Below are 27836 nucleotides of genomic sequence, written 5' to 3'. Positions count from 1 at the left end.
TGCTTACAGAGTAAAGATTACAATCTTATCTACAAATTTATTTTGTGTACATGCAATGTTAACATATTGACTCTTAACTTTTTTGTTAAGTGACACAAAATAAAAAAACTCTTACAACTATCATAGAAGCAAATGAACTACAAAAGGGTTTTCAGGTCTTAATTCTATTAAAAGTAGAAATTAGGGATCCAAAATAAATTGGGAACAATACTAAATATTCCTATGTAATAAACCATATTGACATGATTACTTAGGGTCCCTTCAAGTGTAGAAAATCATTATAAATCACCATAGCATCTTTTTTGCTAACTTATAGTTTACCTATCATTATGGTGAAGCTGTACCCCTTTGGTAATCTTCTGACCATTGACCAGTATCTTAGCTCCTGAGCAGGGATCAAGTGTTATGTTACCTCCCTTGTTATTGACTACAGCATGCTGTTTTTGTATACTGAAAACGAATAGGAGAATGATTTTTAAAACCTTGATAAATCTTGAATGCCATTCTAAGTAAATTTCTTTGTTCCTTTCACTTATTCACTGTTCATAGTCAGGAGGAACTGTTTTTTTATCATTTCACTGATATGGCTATATACACAGGTATTCAATGCTGTTATTTAAATTGATCTCACATAACTAGAAGTGCTTCAAATCCTACCTCAGTCCATTAATTTGTATAGCTGGTGGAGGCTGGGCATTCTTTGTTCCTACTGTTGACTTTCCTGTGAAAATATATACCCTAAGATGTCATAGTCTTTTAGTAAAATCTATAAATTCCTGGAAAATTTTAAGTTAATGTATCCTTTAATCAAAAAGAATGATTTACTTTACTTCCATATACAGTGTAGTAATTCTAAAATGAAACATAGCTCATTTATTGAGTAAATGGAGAAACATGAACATATAGCATTTGTATATAATCAATTTTCATTGTTTGGTCAAACCTTAAACTCAATTACCAATAAGATGTCAGGTTTTATGTTAATGCATTGCTTAAAACTGACATCTATTAATTTAAAGTACCACAAACCCACATCATTCCCAAAACAATGAAAATTGATTCCTGCCAAATATCAGTATTTTTGCATTAGAAAATATCATATTTAATACCCACTCTCAACCCTAAACCCCATCTTCACCACAAATTATGAAGATTATTTCCCACTACACAGTATCTTACCATCAGGACAGAAATGAATGACCATAGAGGTTAGAGCGGGATCTTCATTCAAGTTCCAGAAATGTGGAATAACTTTCTTGTCCTCTTCTTTCTTCTTATCTTCCTCTAGTTTTTTCTATAACAAATAAACATTCACATGGAAAATATGAAAAGTGAGTCTTTTATATCATATAATTATATAGACAGCAGGAATTTACAAAATATTTCCTGTGTAATAGATTTCAATAATTCACATGTGAAATAAATTCTAATTTTGCTTTCAAACTTTTTTCTCATTAAAATGTAACAACAGAAATATCAATCTACCAACCACAAAATTTAAATTTGTGTTGAAAATAGCCATAAATCATTGAGAAAATCTATATAATAAATATGATAATCAATTGGTTATCGTGAATAACCAAACACAATTACTAAGAAAGCTTGGAGATTTAACTCGAGTCCAGAACATGTTCAGTGTGCTAGTTAAACTTAGGCTTTCTTTGGCAGTGATGATCATATTATGGTTATTCACTCTATCCAATAGTTATCCTGTTAATATTTAGTGCACAAGTCCCTACTTGAAGCATTATTATTTATTGTTTGTCATGTGAAAATGTGTATTAAGCTTAAAAAGTAAATGTGACAAAAGCTTTGGCAAATATACACACTTAAGTGAAATCAAGTTCCTATAGCTGTTAACTGTAATGTAACTAGCGATCAATTCCCAATTTATTTAGAGAAGTAGTGTCACACACTTACTAGTACAATGTAAATTGTGGGAAACGTAACGTTATGTCATCAAACCTTTTATGACAAAATCTTTAAAACTATAAACAAGAGCCTCTCACAAGCCTGATTAGCATACCTGGTTAAATTTTGCCTATCAAAGGCAATAAATTTAACAAGAAGCTGCCAAATAATTTTAACTTACGTGAACTTTGGTAGAACTTATAATAAGGATCATTTCTGCAATTGAAAGTTTCTTTCTATCTATCATAGTTTTCAAGATATTGGCTAAAAACTATATAAAAAAAAACCTTATCATTTTTCACCTTTCAAGGGCAATAACTCTTACATGGAGTCATCTGACAATTTTGATCCCTGGACACTTTTGTAGGCCTAATAATAAGGATCATTTCAGCAATAGAAAGAATTTGGCTAAACCTTACGATTTGGAGATATAATACATGAAAAAAGTACTGTCTGACCCCTATGCTATATTTTTAGTAACGATGGCCATGTTTTTTGACTGATCAAAAATCCCCACAACAATTCCCTGCAGGATACCCCAAGGAACATTCATACCAAGTTTGGTTCTGATTAGTCAAGGAGTGTCAGAGGAGGAGAAAAAAATTGTTAATGATGACAACAGATGCCAAGTGATGGAAATAGCTCACATGGCCTTTGGACGGGTAGGCTAAAAAATTGCTGTTATATAAAAAGTAAACACAGAGAAAACAACAGCTCAAATCACATTAAAGTGGGGTAAACTTAAGTGTGTGATTCTTTCTTCCTGCAAGACACATGCATGCAGCTCATTGAGGGTAAAGTCAAATGAATGAGGTTACAATATAGTCACATGTCATAATAATTATAACATTACAAAATTTCTGAACTTACTAACCAAATTTTCTATTTCTGATTCCTGTAACTTTTCCTGCCATGATTTTTTCATTTGTTCCATTTCCTGTTGGTTTGCATTTAACTGCTCTTGTAACTGTCTCTTCATTTCTTCCACCTCTGTGAAAGATAATTTATTTACAATTAAAACATCAGTAAAGATGGAACTTAAAATAAAAAGGAACACTTCAACAGAGTGCCTCTTAAATAAAAAAGGCAAACACGGTAAGCAGCAAAGGAGCTTGTAATAAAAAGTTAAAACCAGAGATAAGAAGAGACATAGAAAAATATTTTGTTCTGAAAACTGTCAAAAAATCTTTTCCCACTAATACTGAAAAGGGGAGATAATGATACAAATTCTATATTCCTTTACATTATTTTATAATGAAACTCCTATTACATCTATAGAGTATTTATTATCATTGAAAAGTTTCTTTTCTATAAATAAATTTGTTTACACTTTTCCTAAATTGTAATCAGATTGTCCTTTAAAATTCAAATTTGAGTTGGACTATGCTTAACTTAAAAGATAGATTTTCCTGATTACATGTATTTTAAAAACAAATTTTTGATCAAATTGACCTTTTTAATATTGAATTTCTGCTCAGAGTAATACATGATCTTCACACATTCATTTGCATTTAAAGTGGTATAAAATGTTATTACATTCATTTACAAAATTATAACTTCACTCTGTGTTTGCTTTTTGGTTGTGCCATTCTTGTATTATATCACAGATTATATTAATGACCATGCAAAAACTATAGTGACAAGACTATTTATTTCTTGAATGTATATTTTTCTAACTATAGTTTCTCTAAAGTGACTACTTCAACACTTCATTCAAACTGTCATAGCATTAATGTGAGCTGGGATAACTTTTTAAAAAAAATAATATTCAGTTTTTTTCAAGACATATTTGAACTTTCAATGCTAATATTTCATCTAAATACATGAATCTATACAAAGTAAGAATAATTTAGATATAAAAACAGTACAAAAGATTTTTAAAGCTACATTCCTACATTTTAATTGCAGAATTTGATAGAATTACATTGAAATACAAAATATAAAAAGACATATATATCCTATTGTTAGTATCCAGAGGGTTGAACCTGTTGTTAGTTTTGTTATTACATTCAAAGGACGATAAAAATAAAAAGTCAAAAGTATAATAAACCAGATCTCTGATCAAATCATGCAAATTTGATTTCAATGCTATAAACATGTTGTGCTTTGCTAGGATTGCATCACATTTCTGTTTCAAATACTATATATCTATAGGAAAGAACTCATACTGACTAAAGATAGTAAGGAATTAAAGGATCAGGAATAACAAACCCCTAATGTGACCAGATGTCCTAAGAAAAGTAAATATTGCTAGTTTGTTCTCTAATCACCTATGTTTTTCATGTCAAACCAGTTTTTGTTCAGACAATTTTACTTGCAAGAGCATAATCTAAATTTTATTTCATTTATAGAGCTGATTGGTACCTACAAATACAAATGTATTTTCTTTTCGTTTTTGAAGAGAAGTAGATTTTCCAACCATTATGTGAAGTTGAGAACTTATAACATGAATGAGGGAAATAATTCATGATAGAAATATCTGTTCTACTTTTGGCATCTTTTGATAAATTCATTATTACCACATGCAAAATAAGTGTTTTCAGACAAAATTAAGAATCCTTACTAATAACAAAAAGAAGTTTGAATTCTATTGTATGTTTAACTCAACCTCCTAGAAAATGAAAGAAAATTTAATTAAGGTTTTGGCCACAAAGGGAATCCATTTCCTGATCCTTTCTTATACACAAAATAGGTACCTTCAGCATCTGAAAGTATTTGAACTGCATGATTATAAAATAATGAAAATTTTATGATTCAGGTCATATCTAGCCCACATTTCAATTATGTCCTAAACATAATATAACCCACTTAATAAGGGTATGAAGCATCATTTGATAATGGCTAAAAAATTTTAAATATAAATTTGTGCAAAAACCATGTACTGTAAATGAGTTTTCAATATAAAACAAACATATAAAAATAAAGCAAAATAGGATAGTTTGAAGAGGTATTTTGATTTTCAATAAATTTTCATTTTGTGTTTGGTTAATGCCTGTCCATCAGAATTGAAGAAAATTTATTAAAGACTGGAAGAAGATGCTCCACTTTTCTTCCTAGTAAGGTTAGACAACAAATATTTTTTTCACAAATAATTATGCAATTGATTGGTTTTCCCTTTTGGATATTTTTTAATCTGCTATAACAATAGATAAACAACGATAAAAGCTAAATAAAAAAAACAATGTTACTGCCAGCAATCTGTCACCCCTTAGGTGTTAAAAGCATCTTTCTCTGGTTTAAGCGTGCATTAGCTGGAAAATGTCTCTGAACAAGTGTGAAATAACTTTTAATTTGCTAATTACTACACTTAAAATCTTTGAAATAATTCTTGAAGTTAGAAACCATAAAACATTCTGAATCTAATTATAATTCTTAAAAAAAAAATGATTAAAAAAAAATAGGACAAGCAGAATTAAAAGAAGAAAAAAATAAATACAATGTTAAACATGTAAAAGAATTCCACATGGTACAAAAATGTCACAGAAAATAAAATGAGAATTACCTGCATCACTGTAACCTCCAGCACCCACTCCTCCTGCCCCACCAGTAGGTAGTGTGATTCCTCCTGTTTTAATCATTTCCATCAGTCTAGCATTCTCTTCACGTAATTCGCGAATCAGTTTATCAGTAGGACTCTCATTCACTGTGGCTGTAGTCTTGATAGCTTTGGCTCGATCAGCTGTAAAAGGTATCAGTTATTGATATACAATATATTGAATACACTGCTGTGCTAAAGCACATTATAAGCCAATCTAATATTCAAAGTCCCATAACTCTAAAATAAAAATAAAAAAATAGGAGAAGAAAGGGGTATAAAAAAGAGAGCCTACCTCTATAAATGTAATGTTTTGTTTGTTTACAGAGTTTTTCCATAGCAACTTATTCAAGTGAATATCAACAAATAATTATTTTTTGCAGGCAAACAATTTGGGCTGAAGTAAACATAGTAGTTAACCACAACAGTACATATACATTACTAGACCTACCAAATCTAAGTGTAGAAAGTGTTTCATCATAGTTAATATCAGCAGGACTCAAAGCAGCAATCTGCAAAACAAATAAATCTAATATAGTCAATCTCTTTATTTTTAAACCAGGCCTCCTTCTCGGCTGATAAAAATATGTTCAAATTGTGCATAAAGTTTGATTATATGTGTCAAAATGCAAGGAAACAGCTATAAAGGGACAATGAACCATAATTGATTAAGAAAAGACACCACATTTTATATCAGGATTATATCTAGGGAGGTTTCTCGCTATTTTGGGTTCCCTTTAAATACAGGTATGTTTTCGTTATGATTTATGGAGATTTCTGCTGTATTGAGAAATTGACTTTTGCAAGGCTTCCACATTTCACCATAAGTTTATTCTGTAGTTTGATCTGAGGCATTTGGATTTGTAGTGATGTACATTGTATCATCATACAGAAAATGAGCTTGATTTCTTAGAAGAGGACAACTTAAAGGGCCAGTCAAGACAGGATGTTTTCTATATAAAAGCTTAATAATGTTAAAGTCAGAAAATAATAACTTTACCAAGACACTTGTATAGACAAAACCTCTCAGGGAAGGATAGATTTGTTCAGTCTACTAATGTATTGAAACTGAGATGAAAAAGTAACAGAGTTCATTAAAATTGGAGAAGTGGTATGATTGCCAGTGAGACAGTCATCCACCAAAAGCCAATCAACGAATAATTAAACTTCAGGCCACCACACGGTCTTCAATGATGGGCAAAACCTATACCATAAAGCAAGCTATGAAAAGCCTGAAAATAAATGAAGCGAAACTATTCATAAAAGATGAAAATCTACCTAATCAATAGAAAAAACATTAAACCAATAACAATGAACATAAAAACATTAAACCAAAAACATAAAAACAAAAAAACAATAACTTCCACTAGACTGAGATTCCTGGGTAAGATAATTGTGGTCAAGCAAGGTTTGGTAAATGCAGGCTTCCAATACATTGAATGTTTTGTTTAGAAAGATTTCAACTAAATATTCAAATCTTACCATAATAGTTTTACTATTGCCACCAAGAGCATTCTGTAAAAGCTTGGTTAGAACTGAATCTCTATAAGGCACTGTAAAAGCAAAGTTATACAAAGCATGTCACATCTAAAAAAAAAAAAATTAAAATATTCATATATAAGCTTGTATAATTGAAGTGTTCATACTGTGGAAGTTACTTCAATCATGATTTTTGTGGTCTCAGACAATTGCATTTAAAAACTTGATTCAGTAAGAATCAAGCAAGTAAAAATAAAATCTGAAACATGTATGTCAAAAACCTATGTTATTCAAAATACATGTACTTGGTACATTTAATTTCATAACAGTCTTTGCACTGATCCTAACAATGTTGTCTTTTCCAGTCACAAATGAACATATTGACGGCAATATCTGTTCCCCAAATTATTCATTTGCATTTACAGTACATTTCATTGAATTTTAAAGTCTGTTCAAAGTTCATTTCATGGTTCTCAGGCCAATTTTTGTTAAAACCAACAAGTGTGTGAGTAAGTGCTTGAGGGATGGTGAGAGGCTTTTTTCTACCACTTCATTAGTAGCAAAAACAATTAATTTTTAACAATTTCATTGCAAAAAAAACTATTGAAAAAGTGTCCTTCTTGATGTTATTTAACTGATCATTAATGGGGAAAGGGCACATCTGTAAGAGATGGTTGAGTGCAGGGGAACCAAGATATTGTATGATAAATGATGATATTACACTGTCAGAAGAGGTGATGATAAATTTTGATATTACACTGTCAGAAAAGGTGATAATGAATTTTGATATTACACTGTCAGAAGAGATGGTGGGTATTTTTTACCAGTAATCAAGATCCCCAATGTGTTTGAGAACTTTCACAGTATCTAAATAATTGTCAGACATTTGAAAGCAGAATCAAAAGCTAACATTTAAATGAATTTAAACATTAAGTTAACAATTAAACACATGGGCTACAGTTTTGTTGGAATTTCTCAATTTTCAACAAAGTTTGTGACAATGCTGATTTTTCAATCTTTTTTTTTTTAATTGTTAATAGTTTTAAATTCAAGTGTACCAGTAATAGTCACATTCCATCAGTTCTGTATTTAACATGTGTTATATTGCATAAGCATACAATTACAGGTTATGGCATATTTTTCAACTTTCAATGAATGCAACAAAGGACATTGGGTACATCAGGTCAATTAAATGTAATTTCTTGGTTCACAGACAACTTCCAGGTTTCTAGTGCTTCATTGCTCATGTTATTTACAACATCAGTGAAATCAAAACCTAAATACCATCCCCATCATCACTTTGACTGGCTATGAACAATGTAAAAAGCAAACTTATCAGATATCAGAGGCAATAAAAGTAAAACGAAATGCCTCCTTCACTTATTTTTTCTCATGACAAACAGTCTATGAACCAACAAATTAACTTTGAAAGACCTTACATAAGCTGAGTAACAATTTCTGTTAAATATATAAATAAGCACTATAACTGAAGATAATTATTACATATTATACATAAATTTTCTAAATAGGATAAAAGGAAAGTTTCTAATTGATATAAATACCTGATTACAAAGCACAGGGACAAGGAAAATATCTCCTTGGAAGTCGTCTAAAATAAAGTAAAACTTTTCAACATATATTTTCTACCTTATTTTTGTATGTGAAGCTACACCCACTACTAACCAACAATTTTTTTCTTGCCCTGTGATTGGTCAGCTAGAGCTTTAATGACATTTCCCAGGGTACTAAGGGACTGATTGATAGCTGAACCTTCCTTCAACCTGTCCCCAGTTGCACCAGTAGAGTCTGCTCGCTCACTGTAAATTAAAAACATAGCATAAAGATGGAAAATTCAAACTGAGAAGCCATTTTCTTCACAAATGTATGGTGGTTGTATGCATTTTCAATCACCTAACATTAGATATAGTAAATTGTAAATTTCATAAATTTGAATATCAATTTTTTTTTCTGTTAGACTGCAACTGCTTAAAGTTTTTTTATAGTCTCTGCATAGGTTGATGAATATTAGTGCATATGGTTGTTTTTTTTTTATTCACACTACATGGACCTCCAACCAACGTGTTTTCAAACGTACGCAAATTAGCCAAAGTAATTCAACACAAGCTGTACATGCATGTTTTTTCTTCGTTATCAATTGCGCATGCCGATCAAAAACACATGCAAAGACAATACATGTATGTAACTACACAGGCAAATGTGTCACACATGGGAATCATATGGTTTGCATCATATGATTATCATGTTTTGGTACACATATGATTATCACATGATTATCATATGAGAATCATATGATAATCATATGACTATCATATGTTCAATATCATATGATTGTCATATGATTACCATATGATTATCATATGAATCGAGCACCATATGATTATCATATGTGGCACATTTGGCTGTGTATGTATCTATTGGCTTTGTGGCCACTAATTTTTTGTCCTGACAAGCTTTAAAACATTCTATTTTAAATTAGTAAATTAACATTTTTATGGACTCTTCTTAGAAACTGTAATAATTTCTGTTATATATAGTCGTTACAATTCCATCTTCCTAATCATTATAATTCTTAAAGACAAATCTGTCATAGCAATCACATGTATTCAGCAATTACCTGTCTTAAATGAATATGATTATAATATTCTTATGCAGTGTATTCTGAGTAAAATTAACCTATAAATAAAGACCACCTGTCATGTGTAAATTTTTTATTCACCAGCAGGCTTAAAATTTGAAATTTAAAGAAAATGTTAAAAATCTGACACAAATCTCAATATTTAGAGATGTTTTATGAAACTGAACCCAGATAACTTAAAACACTTGTAATATCATACTGACCTAAATATATACCTTCACCAATAGTTATAAAGTTGCTTTTATATACAGAATAATGGCAGTTTTGAAATCAAGACTGATAGGGTGAGATGAGATGCTCTGTCAAGACATTCAAAACTGTCATTATTCTTTAATTAGCCACATCACAGTTGTTAAGATTTTTATTATCACAGCACAAGCCTGTTTGATAATAACAAGCAGTCTGAACTATGGGAAAACAAGGAGTTGCTGATAAATATTCCATCTTTCTTTACAAGGTCACAGATTTTTTTCGGTTATATTATAAATTTTAATGTATATATGAATATCCCATACCTTCCAGCAAGATCTACCAAATTGACTATAGATGTACGTGTCATACTCTCTCCAGCATCATTGGGAGACTTCTGTGAGAACAAGATACCAATTATGGTATGAGCTCGACTGAAAAAAAAAAACCAGAAAAATAAATTATGACAGTTTACATACACATGTAATACATTTAGTATATATAAATTTGTCTAAATATTTTATATGCTTGTGAAATATGTTAGAAAACACCATAATTATGTTACCTGTTTTTAACTGCATAAGGTATTCACATTAGAAAAAGTCACAGTTGTATTTTAGCTGCACACAACATTCACTAATAGAAGCCATTGTTCTGTTTTATCTGCATTTGGCTTTCACATTAAAAGAAGCTCATTTCTGTATTTATATGTTTGTGACATTCATGTTAGTAGAAGCCACAGTTCTGTTTTTACTGGCTAATCACATGGCATTCATGTTATTAGAAAGGTCACAATTCTGTTTTGAACTGCTGGTGGCATTCATGTCATCAGAAGCCACAGTTCCGTTTCATCTGATGGTAGCATTCATGTTATTAGAAGCCACAGTTCTGTTTTAACTGCTGATGGCATTCTTGTTATCAGAAGTCACAGTTTTGTTTTTACCTGCTGGGAGCATTCATGTTAATAGAAGCCACAGATCTGTTTTTACCTGCTGGTGGCAGTCATGAAATTAGAGCCACAGTTTTGTTTTTACCTGCTGGGAGCATTCAAGTCATTAGAAGCCACAGTCGATCTGCTGGGAGCATTCATGTTTTTAGAAGCCAGTTCTGTTTTACCTGCTAGGAGCATTCATGTTATTAGAGCCACAGTTCTGTTTTTTTATTGCTGGTGGCATTCATGTTATTAGAGCCACAGTTCTGTTTTTACCTGCTAGGACCATTCATGTTATTAGAAGCCACAGTTCTGTTTTAACTGCTGGTTGCATTCTTGTTATCAGGAGCCACAGTTTTGTTTTTACCTGCTGGGAGCATTCATGTTATTAGAATCCACAGATCTGTTTTTACCTGCTGGTGGCAGTCATGAAATTAGAGCCACAGTTTTGTTTTTACCTGCTGGGAGCATTCAAGTCATTAGAAGCCACAGTCGATCTGCTGGGAGCATTCATGTTTTTAGAAGCCAGTTCTGTTTTACCTGCTAGGAGCATTCATGTTATTAGAGCTACAGTTCTGTTTTTTTATTGCTGGTGGCATTCATGTTATTAGAGCCACAGTTCTGTTTTTACCTGCTAGGACCATTCATGTTATTAGAAGCCACAGTTCTGTTTTAACTGCTGGTGGCATTCTTGTTATCAGGAGCCACAGTTTTGTTTTTACCTGCTGGGAGCATTCATGTTATTAGAAGCCACAGTTCTGTTTTACCTGCTGGTGGCATTCATGTTATTAGAGCCACAGTTCTGTTTTACCTGCTGGGTGCATTCATGTTATTAGAGCCACAGTTTTGTTTTTACTTGCTGGGAGAATTCAAGTTATTAGAAGCCACGGTCAACCTGCTGGGAGCATTCGTGTTTTTAGAAGCCAGTTCTGTTTTACCTGCTAGAAGCATTCATGTTATTAGAGCCACAGTTCTGTGTTTTTACTGCTGGTGGCATTCATGTTATTAGAGACACAGTTCTGTTTTTACCTGCTAGGAGCATTCATGTTATTAGAAGCCACAGTTCTGTTTTACTGCAGGTGGCATTCATGTTATTAGAGACTGTTCTGTTTTTACCTGCTAGGAGCGTTCATGTTATTAGAAGCCACAGTTCTGTTTTACTGCTGGTGGCATTCATGTTATTAGAAGCCACAGTTTTGTTTTTACCTCCTGGGAGCATTCATGTCATCAGAAGCCACAGTTCTGTTTTAACTGATGGTAGCATTCATGTTACTAGAAGCCAAAGTAATGTTTTTAACTGCTGGTGGCATCAATGTTATCAGAAGCCACAGTTTTGATTTTACCTGCTAGGAGCATTCATGTTATTAGAGCCACAGTTCTGATTTTTTACTGCTGGTGGCATTCATGTTATTAGAAGCCACAGTTCTGTTTTACCAGCTAATCACATGGTATTCATGTTATTAGGAAGGTAACAATTCTGTTTTAAACTGCTGGTGGCATTCATGTCATCAGAAGCCACAGTTATGTTTTAACTGATGGTAGAATTCATGTTATTAGAAGCCACAGTAATGTTTCTAACTGCTGGTGGCATCCATGTTATCAGAAGCCACAGTTTTGTTTTTACCTGCTAGGAGCATTCATGTTATTAGAGCCACAGTTCAGCTTTTTTTAACTGCTGGTGGCATTCATGTTATTAGAAGCCAGAGTTCTGTTTTTAGTTCTCACTAACCACTTCCGGGTCAAATTGCCACCCCCCAATGTAGTACCAAAAACACACTGAACCTAGACCTATGCATTTTAAGTGCATTATTTGTGTGTATTCTAATCAAAAGTATTCAAAATAAAGCTAAGAATGTGTACTTTAAAACCATATAAGTAATTTACTACAAAAGTGTATGAATATTGTTTACATGTGTGAGTAATTTGCCTCCATGCTGTCAGTTGGCAGAAAAGGTCAAAATGTGGATTTTCAGTATTATTTATTTAAGTAAATTTTGTGAAGAATTTCTACGATCATCTTACCATTAGCATAATGATTTTGAAAGCCTTATTTTCCCAGCTTTGCAATGGTATGCAACTTTAAAATGTCATTTGTCCTGGGAATTCACAGTGAAACTTTGAAAATTACTTTTTTAACATGTAAAGTAATGGAAACGTTAGAAGTGGTTAGTGAAACCTTACCTCCTGGGAGCATTCATGTTATTAGAACCATAGTTCTGTTTTTTTTTTTTTTTACTGCTGGTGGCATTCATGTTATCAGGAGCCACAGTTCTGTTTTACTGCTGGTGGCATTCATGTTATTAGAAGCCACAGTTCTGTTATTACCTGCTAGGAGCATTCATATTATTAGAAGCCACAGTTCTGTTTTTACCTGCTGGTGGCATTCATGTTAGTAGATGCCACAGTTCTGCTTTTACCTGCTGGTGGCATTCATATTAGTAGATGCCACAGTTCTGTTTCTCGTTCCTTCATTAATCTTTTGGTCTATCTCATTGTAGTTGTTGACTTGTTTTGATGTCATCTGTTCAACTGAAAGTTAATTCATCTATATAAAATATCATATACAAATGTACTCTGTATGACTTAAAAAAAGCCATAAACAGTACATTAAAAAGACCCCATATCTGTTTTTTTATTTGTACAATTGTTTACCAGAACTGAATAAGGAACACAATAAAAAAAGAATAACCCAAATCAGAAGAAAAACCAACAATACATATGGGCTAGTATAACATCCATTTTTCACCTATTTTGATCCCTCATTCTTAAACTGTAGGGGCTACAAACTTCAAATTCAATAGGAAGCTTCATTCAGTGGTTAGAAAAATCATATCAAAATTCCATTACAATTGGTAAACCAAAACTAAAGTTATTGCACAAAAACAAAGTGACTATGTACACAGATGATGACAGTATCATACCAATATAGGACTGCAATCTTTTTGCAGTCATATAAAAATGATGCTGTCATGGCTATTGTAATATTAAACTCATGAAGAAGTTTAATATGTATGCCCTTCTCCTGAATGACAAGTACTACAGTTACAAATGTACTCTACATCCCAGAACTCAAGTACAAATGTACTTAACAACCCAGAACACAAGTACAAATGTACTCTATATCCCAGAACTCAAGTACAAATGTACAAATGTACTCTACATTACAAATTTAAGTATATATGTACACCTTTATATTACTTTATACTCAACACAAAAGCAAACGACATTTCAAGTTAAGAGAAACTTGAAAAATGACAGTTTTCTTAATTTTTTCTCTTTTCAAAAACCCTGTATATTAAAGGGTTATTTTTAATTAAAAAAGGCCCTTTTTACACATACATGTACATGTTCACACACAATGTACATTGTATAATGTGCTAAATATAATCATATTTATTACATGTGTATATACATGTATTGTACTTAATAATACTCTATTTTTTTTACTATCAGTAAACTACATGAATATCATCATAATGAAATTACCATAAAATCCTTTCTTCGGATCTTGTCTGACCTTTAAACCTCCCTTTACACCCATAGTCTTTGGGTTCAAAAGGTCACGAACTTGTTCATTGTAGATCTCTAACATACTCAAGGACACCTAAAAATATCAAACAGGTATAACTTACAAGCATTGTTATAACCATTTCAATATTTACAATTCTTCTTAATACAAGTTTTTTCCAACATTTTTTATCTGATGCCTTCGCAAATTATTCTTGTATTTTGTCTGACTGAAACTAAATCAGAACATAGTTTTTTTCTTATACAAATAAATAAGCATATGTCAGCATAACATTTGCACTTACATAACATTATGTACCCAGTATGTGCATATTTTTTTAATTTCAGTGAACATTTTGAATGGAATCAAACTACATTCATCCATGGCCGCTCCATACAACTCTTTTGTTATACTGTCATTTTAACTAGACTAAGAATTTCTGCAAGGCTATTTAGATTTTTGTCAAGCATAACAAAATTTTATGGCCTTTTCATATATATTTATGTAGTGAATCCTGTAAAAAAGTATGATGTACATATATGGTTTATTGAAATGGTGAGCATTTGCTCTTTATACTAGCGTTTCCCACAGCAGCTCTGTAGTAGGCAGTAGTAGTGGGCAGGTGGGAACATTTTTGTGTGCAAGTTTGTATTCCTTGAGTATTCCACTCATATACACTTCTTGTAACTCCTTTCATGTATTGTAATGTGAGAGTCTACATAAAAGGCAATAGGACAGAAAGGTGGCAAGGCACCCCACCCTTCTATAATAGTCAAATGAAACCCTATATACATTTTGTACCCCTATTTTCCCAGTAAGATCTTGTACATACATGGTTTATTGTATTGGCAGGCACTTGATTATCATGACCTGATTTTCTCAGTAAAAGTTAGACTGTTAATTTCAATGTCAATCATGTAATATTTCCACATTAATTAATAATTCAATTTCTTTAAGGCCAAGGTAAATATTTAAGTGGAAATTACCATGTTTAAATTTCTAAAACTACAATTTTCAATTCAGAGTATAAAGTCATTTCAAATCTTTACAACAAACTGTCTATAGTAAACATCTAAAGACTTTTCAATGACCACTTGATCACATAAGAAGCCTTTATGGACATTTGTCAATAGGCTGTCCATAATGTCAACTAAGAAGAAAATTTACACTTTCTTATCAAAGATTCATACATGTATTTTATTTGGAACTTGTCCAAGATTCTTACCTTTTTATGGTCAAAAAGATGCATTTTAAAATGTGTTATATATAAAGCCAATCATACATGTAATCATTTGTACATTTTATCTCAATAAAATAAAATGATTTGCAGTGCACAGCCTGATACGAATACAGAGACCAAACCCGAACAACTGGTGACACACCATTCAATCTTGATTAAGCTTTGAATTTTGATTGGGATCATTTGACACAGGATAACGATATGACCAGAACTGAAGTGCCTCCTTTCTAGTCATATCCTCCAAAATCCATCACAACTTTCCCATTTGATTGGAACCTTGTGGGTTAATTTCAAAGAGAATCAAAGAGAAAATTAAATCCCATTCTTCCTTTTATGGCATAGGATGTTGTGGAACAAAATCATATACATATATACATGTATGTTTTTTTATTACATGTATAAAGTTACATTTATGTAAATCTTAAATTGATGATGGTAGTATAAAAGTAATTAAACCAATCCTTTGTAGATACATACATGCAATATAAAGTGTATTTTACAAACATTTAAAGGATTGATTGACTGATTGTTGGGGTTTCACACCTGAGCAGCAATATTTCAGATATATTCAGACGATGAACATGAAATGGATGATAAAATTAGCATGAAATGATGATGAAATGAAAAATGGGATGGGACACAAGGATAATGGGGTGGACGAATTTTGATTGCCACTGGAAATAGGGAGAGGTAGGTAGGGTCAACAATTTAGCCTCCTGTGGCAGAGACCAATGGTTCCTACTCTGAAAGAATACCACAGAAGGGTTCTTTAACATGCGAGGAACGTGGCATCTTTCCCAACACGGTGCACCATTATGGTTTGCAGTCAGGTTTTTCATATTATAACCGGACAACCTCAGCATGTTTCATGCCAGGGGTACCCATTCCACCACCTGGGGCACACAACACAGTTGCTCTGTGGGCAGAGCGCCCTAGCCCCCGGCCAGGGTTCTGAGCACTATATAATTGTCTTTTACGACAAGTTTAGCACTGCTACGGGCCTATTCTTTTGACACACGGACCTGAACGGGGCAAAATTTAAGGGAACAAAGACATTTAAATCATATCCTCCAGTCACTTCTTTATCAATTTAAAACAAGGAAGTACCGACTAAGGCATTTGATTGTTCCCAAAATCTACCTGTCAATTTTCTGGGTCAATGTTGATCTAAATATTTTTGATGCATGGAGGTCCAAGTCTAGCCTACATTATTAAAAAGATTAAGTTGGTATAACATGTATCAGTAATATAAATTTAAAACACCAGTTATGCTGATTGGTTTTTAATCACAATATTCATGTGTGATCATATAATTTTAATCGTAATGTCATACTGATTATAACTCTTTAAACCATGTCTACATGAGATCAGCCTTGTATAAAGTATTTTTATTAAAATAAGAGAGTAATTTATTGTTATTTTATCAGTCACATGATTTACAATGGGTGATCGTGATTCTTTCCTTAGTTTGTTTACGCTGTATCCACCAAACAAAGGTGGTTTGCTTTTGTACTTTAGTTCATATTTTAACAAATTCTTTCTAGGCTGAGTATCTCATTTCTTACCTTTCTAAATGGAGTTTAACACTTTCAGATAACACTTTTATAGACGGAACATGTTTAGGATGGAAGCAGTTTTTGTTTAACAATTACCATTTAATTCAAACCTTAAAAGTGGAATATGTATTACGTGAACAAAAACATGTTGCTGAATAACAAATTGGTACACAATGTTATGTATTATTCTATGTCCACACTAGTTGGAAATAGACCAAAACCTCACATACATGTATGCACACCTCTTTACCCCCTCTGAGTGACTCTTCATAAATTCAAAATACTGTAATAATATTGTGATATAAACAGTGTTAACTAAGCCATCTCTATATGAAACAATAACAAGAATTGATATGGTGAATATGTCAAAGAGTCAATAACCCCACCTGGATGAAAAATGTCAGCTAACATTGCAAAAGACTTCTTTAAGTGCCCTCACAAAAAATATATATACTACATGTAGATTTATTAAACAATTTCATAAATCTGAGTGTCTGCAGTAGTGAGTACATGGTTAACACTTTATGTGTTCAGTGCTCTCCCTTGTGCTCCTATCTTTTCAATTAACAATAGCTAGAACAATAATAGAACAATGGTAATACAGATTTATGCCTTGTTCTGAAATCAACTTAAAATGTACTTAATGGCGTACTTTGACAGGTGAAAACATTTTTGTTTCTTCTTTTTATATTTTTAACAAAATCTGAAAAAAAAATTTTCCATAAGCATTCATGTTCATTTCATTATCGTAAAAATAAAAGCCTTTTAATCATTAACTTTTAAAAGTACTATTAAAATGTATCATTTTAGAAAGTCGAAAATTAGTACCATTTCATAAATAACTGCTTGGAGAAATTATGTAGGCAGAAAAGATTTAAAGGTTTACATGTTCATACAATGAAAAAAAAATGTAAAATTAATTAACCAAGTCATGACAAAAGGTAACTTTATACAATAAATAAATATTTACATTAGAAGTTACAGTAAACCAATACAAAACTTTATTACTACAATGTATCCCTAAGGCAAAAAGAAATGGTCTTGTTACCAGCTACCAGCAAGAAAAAATAGGGTGGGTAGGTACATGTAGGTAGGGAAATTCTTTTTTATTTTTTAAGAACATATTACATTGGGTTAATGGGGTAACAATCTAGAGTTTAACAGTGCTTGAACCAAAATTACCATACAATGTTAACGGTAGGCACACAAAACTAGGGTAGGTACAAATAATACTGTACATATAGGGTAGCAGAAAAATGACATATTATTGTTCTTGCCTAAGACAAGATTTAAATTATTCATGAGAGTCATAGAATATTCAGTTTGATCTGCAGTTGAGAAAGAAGTCCATTAACATCAATGTATTTGCTGTATAATACTACAGACTAACAATAATTACTTATTTTATTGTAAATTTAACCATTTAATGAATGTTCTATCAACAATGAATATTATTTCAGCAGTTAATTCATTTTACTACTACACATACATTAACATGTGGATCTATTTTAAAAAAAACATAACTGCAAAAGCTTTCACAAACAATACTGTACTGTACAATTCTCATTCTTTAAATATACATGTACAGGTACATGTGTACATGTAGACATGTAGATTGGACATTATGGTATTCAGCTAGGAACTGAGAAAGAAGGTTACAAGTGCAGCCAACATTAAAGTCCAATGTGCTTAATGTATTGCATACCTTCAGATTTGTCAAATTGCTTTCATATACTTAATATACAAGGGAATTGAAAATAATTATTTGCAATGCTAATTGTATATTTTACACTTTTTATCAAAATTTCATCAGGGCATTCTGAAAGCTAGTACATGTATGAAGAGGGACAGATGTTGCTTATGGACACTGGTCTTCAGGGTGGGGTACAGAGCTCCTCCATTTCTGCCTAGTGAGAACATTTTTACTATATGACAGATGATTCTTTTAATCAGCCACATTCTGGAATTTCCAAATACTATATTACACAATTTTGTTTCCTGAAAATTTTCCACATATTCTTCAAGATTCTTTATGGACAAAAGCTCTCAAACTGAATATACTACATCTGCCATAATTTACTGTTACAATTATCATAAATGCCTAGTTTTCATATGAAGTTTACTTGAAAAGTTGAAATTTGTAGAATGGCTTACACAAGTGCGTGTACATGAAGCTGGTAATTGCTTTATATGTACAAATCTACATGTACAACACATGCAAGGTGATTAGTTAGAATATTTTCCAGCAGGAAAAAGTTTCTTTTATGCATTGGCATTTAATGCAAACATGCTTTTGAACAAATCATTGTGCAGTTAGCAATGTACTAATAAGAAAAACCATTACAGCATTATCTTTCTTGGAAGCATTCTACAATAACTACCTTCCTTGATACCAACAGTCATATTGTAAAGTTTCATCAAAATATAGTGTACATCATACAGTTTTGAAGAAGATGCACCTGTTTAGAGGGCATACATATTTAAGCTGAGCCTAAAAAGAGAGATACATGTACAACCCACCTGATATTCTTCATTTTCACCAGCATTTGCTCTCTTCTCTTCAATTCCAGAAAACAGCTCATCACAAAAGAGGGGCACTATTCCTTTATTGTTGCCATAACCAACCACAGAGTAAGATTTTCCACTGCCTGTCTGTCCATATGCAAATAATGAACAGTTGTATCCTTTCCATGCATTGTCTATTACTCCTCTTCCCAAATCGTTGAACACTGTTTGCTGCAAAAATAGTAAAGCCAAGATTTTAAAGATACAAGTATATGTACAAATAAGTGTACCACAGACAACAAGAGAAATTAAAGTTATTTCTTCATCATACAGTGTAATAGGTGATTACTTTATTTTCAGTTACAGTTGATTAATAGGTGATTACTTTATTTTCAGTTACAGTTGATTATTGGACCAAATATTTCATAACTGTTTAATTGTCCAGGCCTGTATTTAAGTAGCTGTCTTTGTAAGAATCATGCAAAATCTGAAAAATGTGATACATTCAAAAAAATGCTACATATTTTTATTTTTGTAATTAAGTTGTTTTATGGGTCTATACTATCAGTGATTTAGCTAGCGCTCGCCATTTTCGCCATTGACGAATGATTTTTCGAAAGTGGCAAATGTTTCTCGTGCACGATTCGTCACTTGATATTTCGCTCCCCCCACCCCCCAAAAAAAAAATATCGGTAAAAAAGCCTCTGATGTTCCCATGACCCCATAATTGACAACTTTATTACCTTTCCCATGCCAATTAGGGTTTTACAATAAACAATCATGACCAATGTTTTGATTGCATCACCTTTGATAGTCTATGAAATGTGTAATTATTCATTCAAATCTGCCTGCTCTTAGGAGATAATCAAAATTGAAAATCCAATAGATTCTATTGTATTTGAGTGTCATTTACAGAGTTATCTCCCTTTATTTTGAAATTTATAGTGTATTCTATATAATGTTTATCTCTTATGAACATGGGTTATATGAAAAACTGAAGGTTAATTTCTGCTTACTATGGCAATTCAAACAAAATATCAAAAATAAAAATATGTCGGCTTTTTACCCATGAATCACATTTTGCATGATTCTTAGCTTGAGTGGTACTTAAATGCTAAAGGAAATTAATTTCTATGGCACATATTTTTTTGAAATTCTTGTCTCACCTGATCAGCATATTTAGAAGATTCTGGTTCCAGATAGCCATCATCCCGTTCCCTAAATCCATCATGTGACCAGTAAGAGAAGTCAAAACTGAACTTTTTTGGTTCATTATTCAAATTCTCTGGATCCTTGATTTCAGTCTGTTTCCCATTCATGTTGATGACCAGTTTGGCCTTTCTGTTCTTTTCTCTTTCATTGTAGGAATGGTTAAGGAATATTAATTTTATGCTTTATTCACAACATGTACAACTTTCAAATTGTACACTGTACCATTTCTTCTTGCATGTGTATGTACATTGTATGTTACCACTACAAGAGTTTTATATGTACAATAACCTTTTCTTCACCTGTACATATATGTACATTTGTATTTGTTCTTTAATGGACCATACATGATTTATAGACTTGGATTCCGCTAAAACCTTCAAATAAAGTTTATTAAAGAGAAACATGTACTTGTTTATTGTATGACACAAAACGATGAATACCAAGCTTTGCAGGTACATGTATGTATATTATAAAGAATTGAATATATATGTACATGTACATATGTTTTCTTACATGTACCGGTATAATGTAACATCTTTATCAGTATTATTGTTCAATCCTTTAGACTTATATGCAACAATCGTACATTTGCATGTATGTACATTTATATATAAGTTATCAATATACATTTTGTTTTACCCATCTTAGGATAACAAATAAGGCATAGGGATCTCCATGGATCAAAATGAACACATGGCTCACTCTCTGGTTGGAAAAATTTTCATTGTGATGCGTGTCCTTTCACACAGAAAATAAATTGCCAAAGAAAGTGTGATAAGGTTGAATGAGACATATTTAATAAAACAAGCTGCAACCAAGGAGTTAAATATAGATCCTCGCTACAACACAGACATTAATAATCAACAATGGTAATTTTTTTCTGTCTGTACTGTTTAAGTCAATTGTACTTAGGTAAAGTTTTCTCTTCCCTAGGCTTGACCATAGGTTCACAGCTCTAGAGAAATTAAAATCCCTGGTAGGTGTGTTCATTTTGTTGATACCACTAAACAAGTTCTTTATACTTGACCACAAAAACTTAGTCAAACATGGTTTTCATCCAAATCTGAGTCATTAAACAATATTTTAGAGCTTTTGGGAGTCCATCCATCACCCTTTCAAAACAAGTAAAGCAATTGAATTGCTTTTCTGTGTCAGATAAATGCCAACATTGTAGTATAAATTTGAAAAGTTATCAAATTTTATTCATTAAAATAACCAGTAGAAATCATTCAGCTTATTTGAATCTTATCAATTTTGCTGACGATGATAATCACGAATTTGACCGATTCAAGATTTATTTATACACACATTTCCCTCCCTGACACCTTAACCATCCCCGGAAAATACTGATCAAAACATTGTATTACCATTAGAATAAACATGCATGCCAATCATATTGATATGCAGGTTATAGGTGATTAATAAGAAAGAGAAATTGGGAAATACATTGCTGATTTGCAATGTGTGATGCAAATTTGAATATGTGGCGCACACCATGCAAAAAGAGAACCCTGAGGCATTTACAATACATGTAAACAAGAGCCGCTATGAAGTTATGCAATAACTTACGGGATGGGAAAAGTTTGAAATACATGTTAAAAAAATAAAGAATAGTGCTAAAAATCAAAGTTGATCTGTTGGTACATGTAAGTGCATATACATGTAAAACACTAGTGTAAAGTTTCAAAATACAAATTCTAGTCTACTCTCATGTTACATGTACAGTGCAACTTTCAACATACATGTACACTGTCAGATGAATACTGAGGTAAATTTATATACATGTACATAATCCCTGGCCAAATGTATTCCAAATAAATATGCCATCTAGGGAGGCTAATTTTACTTTGCTTGGTCGCCTCTCTTCTTTGGTGAGGCATAAAGGTATGCCTCAGCGATAGTCATGTGGATCATGATTATCTGGTCTAAGCCATATGTAATCACTTTTGGGATTCGGCGCTGGGGATATTTTTTGATGGTGGTCAAAACAAAAAAAAAGGGATTCGGCTACATACAGCTTTAAACAGTTGAACAATGTACATCACATGTAATTTAAAATTTGTCTAAAATAAATAAGAAAACCATACTTTACAACTAGTTTTGAGATCATGTTAATATAATAAAGGATATGAATGGTCTAACTCTCACAGCAACTCTAACGTTCTCTGCCATTATGTAGGTTCTGTTTCAAGAAAATCCAAGAAAATCAAAGTATTTTCACTCCTTTAAATTGTCCTGTTTAATATATTCAAGGAATAAATCCAAGTTTTGTTTCAGAACTTCAATTATTTTGAGCGCAATATTCCTGTCAACGTCTATTTCTAGGCAGATTTCACTGCAAAAGAGGAATCATACGTTTTCGTGATAGTTCAGTGAAAAATATGTCAATGATGTTTTGGCTGTTCCGTTCCCTCCCGCTGATTATTAAAATGAACCGGCATACTCAATACCAGTTATAAAAGTATATATTACATAACTGTTGCGTAAAATAAGGATAAGTACAGAAGACAGGCTTTTGTAATCATGGATAAGTTTTTTTATCTTTTATTTTATTGTATTTAACTTTTTAAACGGGGTGAGAATTCAACAGCCATATATATAGTAACCTGTAAATAAAAGAGCGATTACTCTTGTCGGAGTATCGTCAAATCGTCACATTTTCTAATCGCCCTTATTGTAATGAAAATAGTATTTTATTTGAAAACGAAATCAAAGAAAAAAATACGATTTGAAGAAAACAAGTGGCGCAGCACTTTTATAATTCCTTTCCCAAATATATCAGAGATGGTGTTCATAGAAAATGTTTTAAAAAATGATAAAACAAAAGATCAGAGGTCACATAATAAAGTTACACAAGTGCATGTAATATCTATAAATGAATGAATACGATTAAGCTATCTATTTGACTTGACAATAAAAACGTGCGTGATCAAGAAATTGTTAGAATCTTCTAGGTTGGACAATAATGGGTTACCAAACAGTTAATTTAAATTATACCGGAATGTTGGGGTCTTTACATGTCTTAAGATAAATATTGAGGACAATTAATTAAGAAGTATTCAGAAGTTTGTCCACATAAGCGTAAAGGGACATTAACTCAATTCTCTTGATATAAATGGTCTTATGGGCCACTACTTTTAGTTCATAACCTAGCGTGAAGAATCTGACCAAATCTATTGCTGAAGTAAAAATATTTTCGATAATATATTTTTTTCAATTATTTTTTTAACAGATTTAATGAAGAATGTCAGGTATTGTTAGGACGCTAATTCCATGAACGAATTGTTGATGGAAGAAAATAGTTGTAATGGAAATGTGTTCGAGCAGGCACATGATGTATATCATTTCCAACATTACGTGTTCCGTATTAGTGAATTTAGCCGAAGCTATTTCGTACTGAATAAAAATGCTAGTCTGGACTAGGAGTATTTCTGTTCACCATTTGAAGAACAAGTATCAACGGAAGATTTTTCCTCCTGTCCCTTAGAGGAAAATGCCAAAAAATGACACAATCAGCAGTTAGACAAACAGCAGACGTGAATCAAAATATAGGTAATGCATATAGAATACAAGAATTTAAAAACGATATGAAAAAAAAACAACAAAAACTTAAATTATTATATATTTATGTCACAACATTGTGCTATCGGGCTACACCTATGATAATGGGAGCAAGTCACACCCTGATTGCCTGTTGTCATAATTATGTCAGCTTGCATTGGCAAACGTATTACTAAATTTATACTGATTTTGTTTTCATCCCAAACTGTAAACAATTTAAACCAGTGGGTGTACTAGGATTCCGCTAATCCAGCAATGCTAGAAGTTGTCTGGCAAGCTATTTTCTGATTTTGTGCCATCCTAACGTGGAAGAACAGAATTCCAACCTCTTACGTTGTAGGAGTAGAATTATGCGTTCACCTTACCAATCCACCTGGTCCAAACTCGGTTCTTAATGATGTCGGAGGCGTAAATGTACTTCATGAGAGTACCATATATCAATTAGAGGAAAAAATGTTTGATAAATATAAAACTGACAGATGTAACAGAATGAGTCAATATGGCCAAGGTGATAAATGAAGAACATATAAATTGTTTAAATTTTCATATTTTACTGAACAACATTTGCTGCAAAATATACCTTTACGTTTTTGTAGTGCATTTGCAAAATTTAGATTTGGTGTAGCACCTTCAAAGATTGAATCTGGTCGTTATGAAAAGTTAGCATTAAACGAAAGATTATGTCTCAGTTGTAGTGATATAGAGGATGAAAGCCATGTATTATTAACATGTCCATTGTATGATGATCTAAGACAGTCACTATTTTTAGAAGTTATAATGAATTTTTTTTGTCATTGTCTGATGATGATAAATTTATATTTTTATTCAACAATGAAAATGTATGTAGCTTAGTTGCCATAACCTGCCATAGTATTTTACTGAGAAGAAATAATATTTTATGTCATTAATCTATGATACTTTTTATAAATTGTACCTTTTTTAAATGTATTTAAGATGTATATATTACTATGTTCTCAATAGTCTATCATAATTCTTTTTAGAATGGCTCATGCATTTTAATTTCTGTTTTATCTCTTATTGTTATCATGTTTTATATGAATGTATGTGGTGATACTTTAATAAACTATTGAATTGAATTATATCAAATTTAATTCTATGTTAATTACGCCAATAAACAAACTCAATAACTTTTACTGCGAACTTAATATTCTGATTAATTAGGAATGTACATTTGTATCAACAACGATCCAATTCAAAATAGTTGACCTCCAATCTCTTATCAGTACCTGTTTATTCCTATGCAACCAGTATGCAAGTTGTCGATTTATTTTTAGACGCATAACATAGATAGAAATGAACACCCTGCTAAGCTATAAATAATCGGAAAGCTTAATTCTATGTTAATTACGCCAATAAACAAACTCAATAACTTTTACTGCGAACTTAATATTCTGATTAATTAGGAATGTACATTTGTATCAACAACGATCCAATTCAAAATAGTTGACCTCCAATCTCTTATCAGTACCTGTTTATTCCTATGCAACCAGTATGCAAGTTGTCGATTTATTTTTAGACGCATAACATAGATAGAAATGAACACCCTGCTAAGCTATAAATAATCGGAAAGCTGAAACTGTCTTTTAATAATTCACGTAGGCCCTGGCGGATCCAAATATATTTTAAAAAGGGGCAGTGGATCCGATCAAGAAACTTATATAAAGAAAGGGGTTCCATGCTATCATTTGCCACTCATTTTACAAAAGAGTAGCATAACCCCCGAAACCATCACTCACTGTATCGTGTCTTTTTTTTTTTTAATTTATTACGGTTACCGCCCCGTGACATCGGAAACCGGAGATGAAAAATAAAACTAAAATTTTGCTTAGATGATGGCATGGGAATTTCGATAATGCATTTATCGGGAATGGTGTCAGTCTGGTCTGGTGATATTGATATTTGTAATTATCCTTCTATTGGGCTATTTTGGCTGTGTGTAAAATAATAGAGCTACAGGTGCTCATGGGCCTTAAAAGTGCATGGCTCGAGTTGTCTGAACCATACATAATTGTCGGCATTGTATTCTAAGATTTTGGCGTTTATGTTAATGTACGTGTGTCTGGAACTAGATGCCCAAGAAACTAAGCATTTTAAATGACACACAGCTGTCTATGCGATAACTTGTAACACTTGAGCTATAAAGCTTATCTACTGGGGAATGTAGCTAGTTGAGAGGGACATGTATCTGAGGACATGATATATTTCATTGATTGTGGCGGCTTAAGTTTGAATGATTTGACAGACAGTTTCGACCTGGAGGTCGATAAATTGAAATTCGACTTGATATAATTAGAAACCGGAAAAGGCCAACTAGTAGTTTGTAGTTCAATTATGCATTTATTCCGGATAGTTTTGTGTTCATTCATCTTGGTGTTCACCTAACCGAACATGAATATTACGCGAACTGGCGCACTGCTACAATGCATTATGAAATTGGCGTGTGTTTAATGTAATAGCCTTCGTAATCAAAATGCAATTTGACGATAATTTGAGGCGTAAAAATTCATAAGATCCATATAAATTGATTCAGTACATGATGAGTACTTTGATTTTTATATAAATTTCGTCTTTCATTCTGATTGTTTGTTTGGTCGTTTGTATCATATTAGTTTCGTCCCGTGTTTAGTACGGGTTAGTAATACTGATAAGCATTACACACATCCGTCTAAGATTTACTGATTAATTGGGGTCGAAAATTTATGTACATGTATATTGTTACGCAATGAAAACACACATTTTAGCCAACTATGAATCACTATAATTGCATTAATTATAGCTCTGGTATAAATGTTGTGCAAAATTACAAAGATCTTTTTATGACTCGCAATCAACAGTTTAAATATTTTCTCAATTTAATAACAGCTATATTGTCAGAACATGACTTTTGTGTAAACTACACGATTAATAGGCCAGAACTAAGAACAATCTTAATGTCTATAGATCACATAGTATAACAATTTCCAGGTGAAGGTGTTGTAAAGCATCGACTACCCTGGTAGGATGTTACACGTAAAAAAATAACTTGCCAGCCAAACTCTAACATAGCTGTAGTAGGATTTCGACATAAGATATATTATATCACCTCCTTGAATTTACCACAGAATCGTAAAATGTTTCTTTTATGCGAGTTTCGATTAGTAAAGGGTGCGCTAGGAATGTTCTAAATAGCAGAATGGCCATTTTTAGGGGGGGTTAGTGTGAAGTTGCAGATATATAAAATTATCATACTTCATGTCAATTTGCTGAATTTTGTTTCGTTCAATACGAGGGTAATATTCTGCAGTGCTCTATCAGATACGAGAACACAATTAATTCCCCTCGAATATAGTTCCAACTTTGGTAGTAGGTACCTTCCACATTTTTTCATATTTTTACTGGAAATTTATTTGCTGAAGTTTTACTTCTAATTGGTAGAAAATAGGTCAAAATTACATGGGATTTTTTTCATTAATCAATTCTGACTAAAAGTTGTGATTTGGTTCAGTGGAAGAAGGTTAAAATTTAGGACTTTTAACTCAGTTCATTTGTCATG

At 32.1% G+C, this 27836-nt stretch overlaps 1 protein-coding gene across 2 annotated transcripts in view; it reads right to left on the bottom strand.

The window, feature by feature from the left end:
- Positions 1–23135, bottom strand: part of LOC148624828 (kinesin-like protein KIF28) — a 43315-nt gene extending 20180 nt beyond the window's left edge. For both annotated transcript variants that reach the window (XM_088567762.1, XM_088567763.1), the window contains exons 1-14: positions 22854–23135; positions 20677–20872; positions 19526–19741; positions 14188–14305; positions 13119–13230; positions 10097–10204; positions 8609–8742; positions 6929–6999; positions 5898–5958; positions 5414–5590; positions 2786–2901; positions 1180–1294; positions 658–721; positions 322–450 (exon numbers count right to left, since the gene is read on the bottom strand). In XM_088567762.1, the coding sequence (XP_088423888.1) occupies positions 322–450; positions 658–721; positions 1180–1294; positions 2786–2901; positions 5414–5590; positions 5898–5958; positions 6929–6999; positions 8609–8742; positions 10097–10204; positions 13119–13230; positions 14188–14305; positions 19526–19741; positions 20677–20872; positions 22854–22894 (1658 nt within the window). In that variant the 5' untranslated portion in view covers positions 22895–23135. The remainder of the gene's footprint in view (positions 1–321; positions 451–657; positions 722–1179; positions 1295–2785; positions 2902–5413; positions 5591–5897; positions 5959–6928; positions 7000–8608; positions 8743–10096; positions 10205–13118; positions 13231–14187; positions 14306–19525; positions 19742–20676; positions 20873–22853) is intronic.
- Between the last annotated feature and the right edge of the window lie 4701 nt (positions 23136–27836).

Source organism: Perna viridis, chromosome 2, assembly GCF_037379345.1.
Source record: "Perna viridis isolate PV_CMFRI_1.1 ecotype Kerala chromosome 2, ASM3737934v1, whole genome shotgun sequence".
Lineage (NCBI taxonomy): Eukaryota > Metazoa > Mollusca > Bivalvia > Mytilida > Mytilidae > Perna > Perna viridis.
The sequence above is the reverse complement of the archived record's forward strand: the minus strand, read 5'-3'. Positions and strand labels throughout refer to the sequence as shown.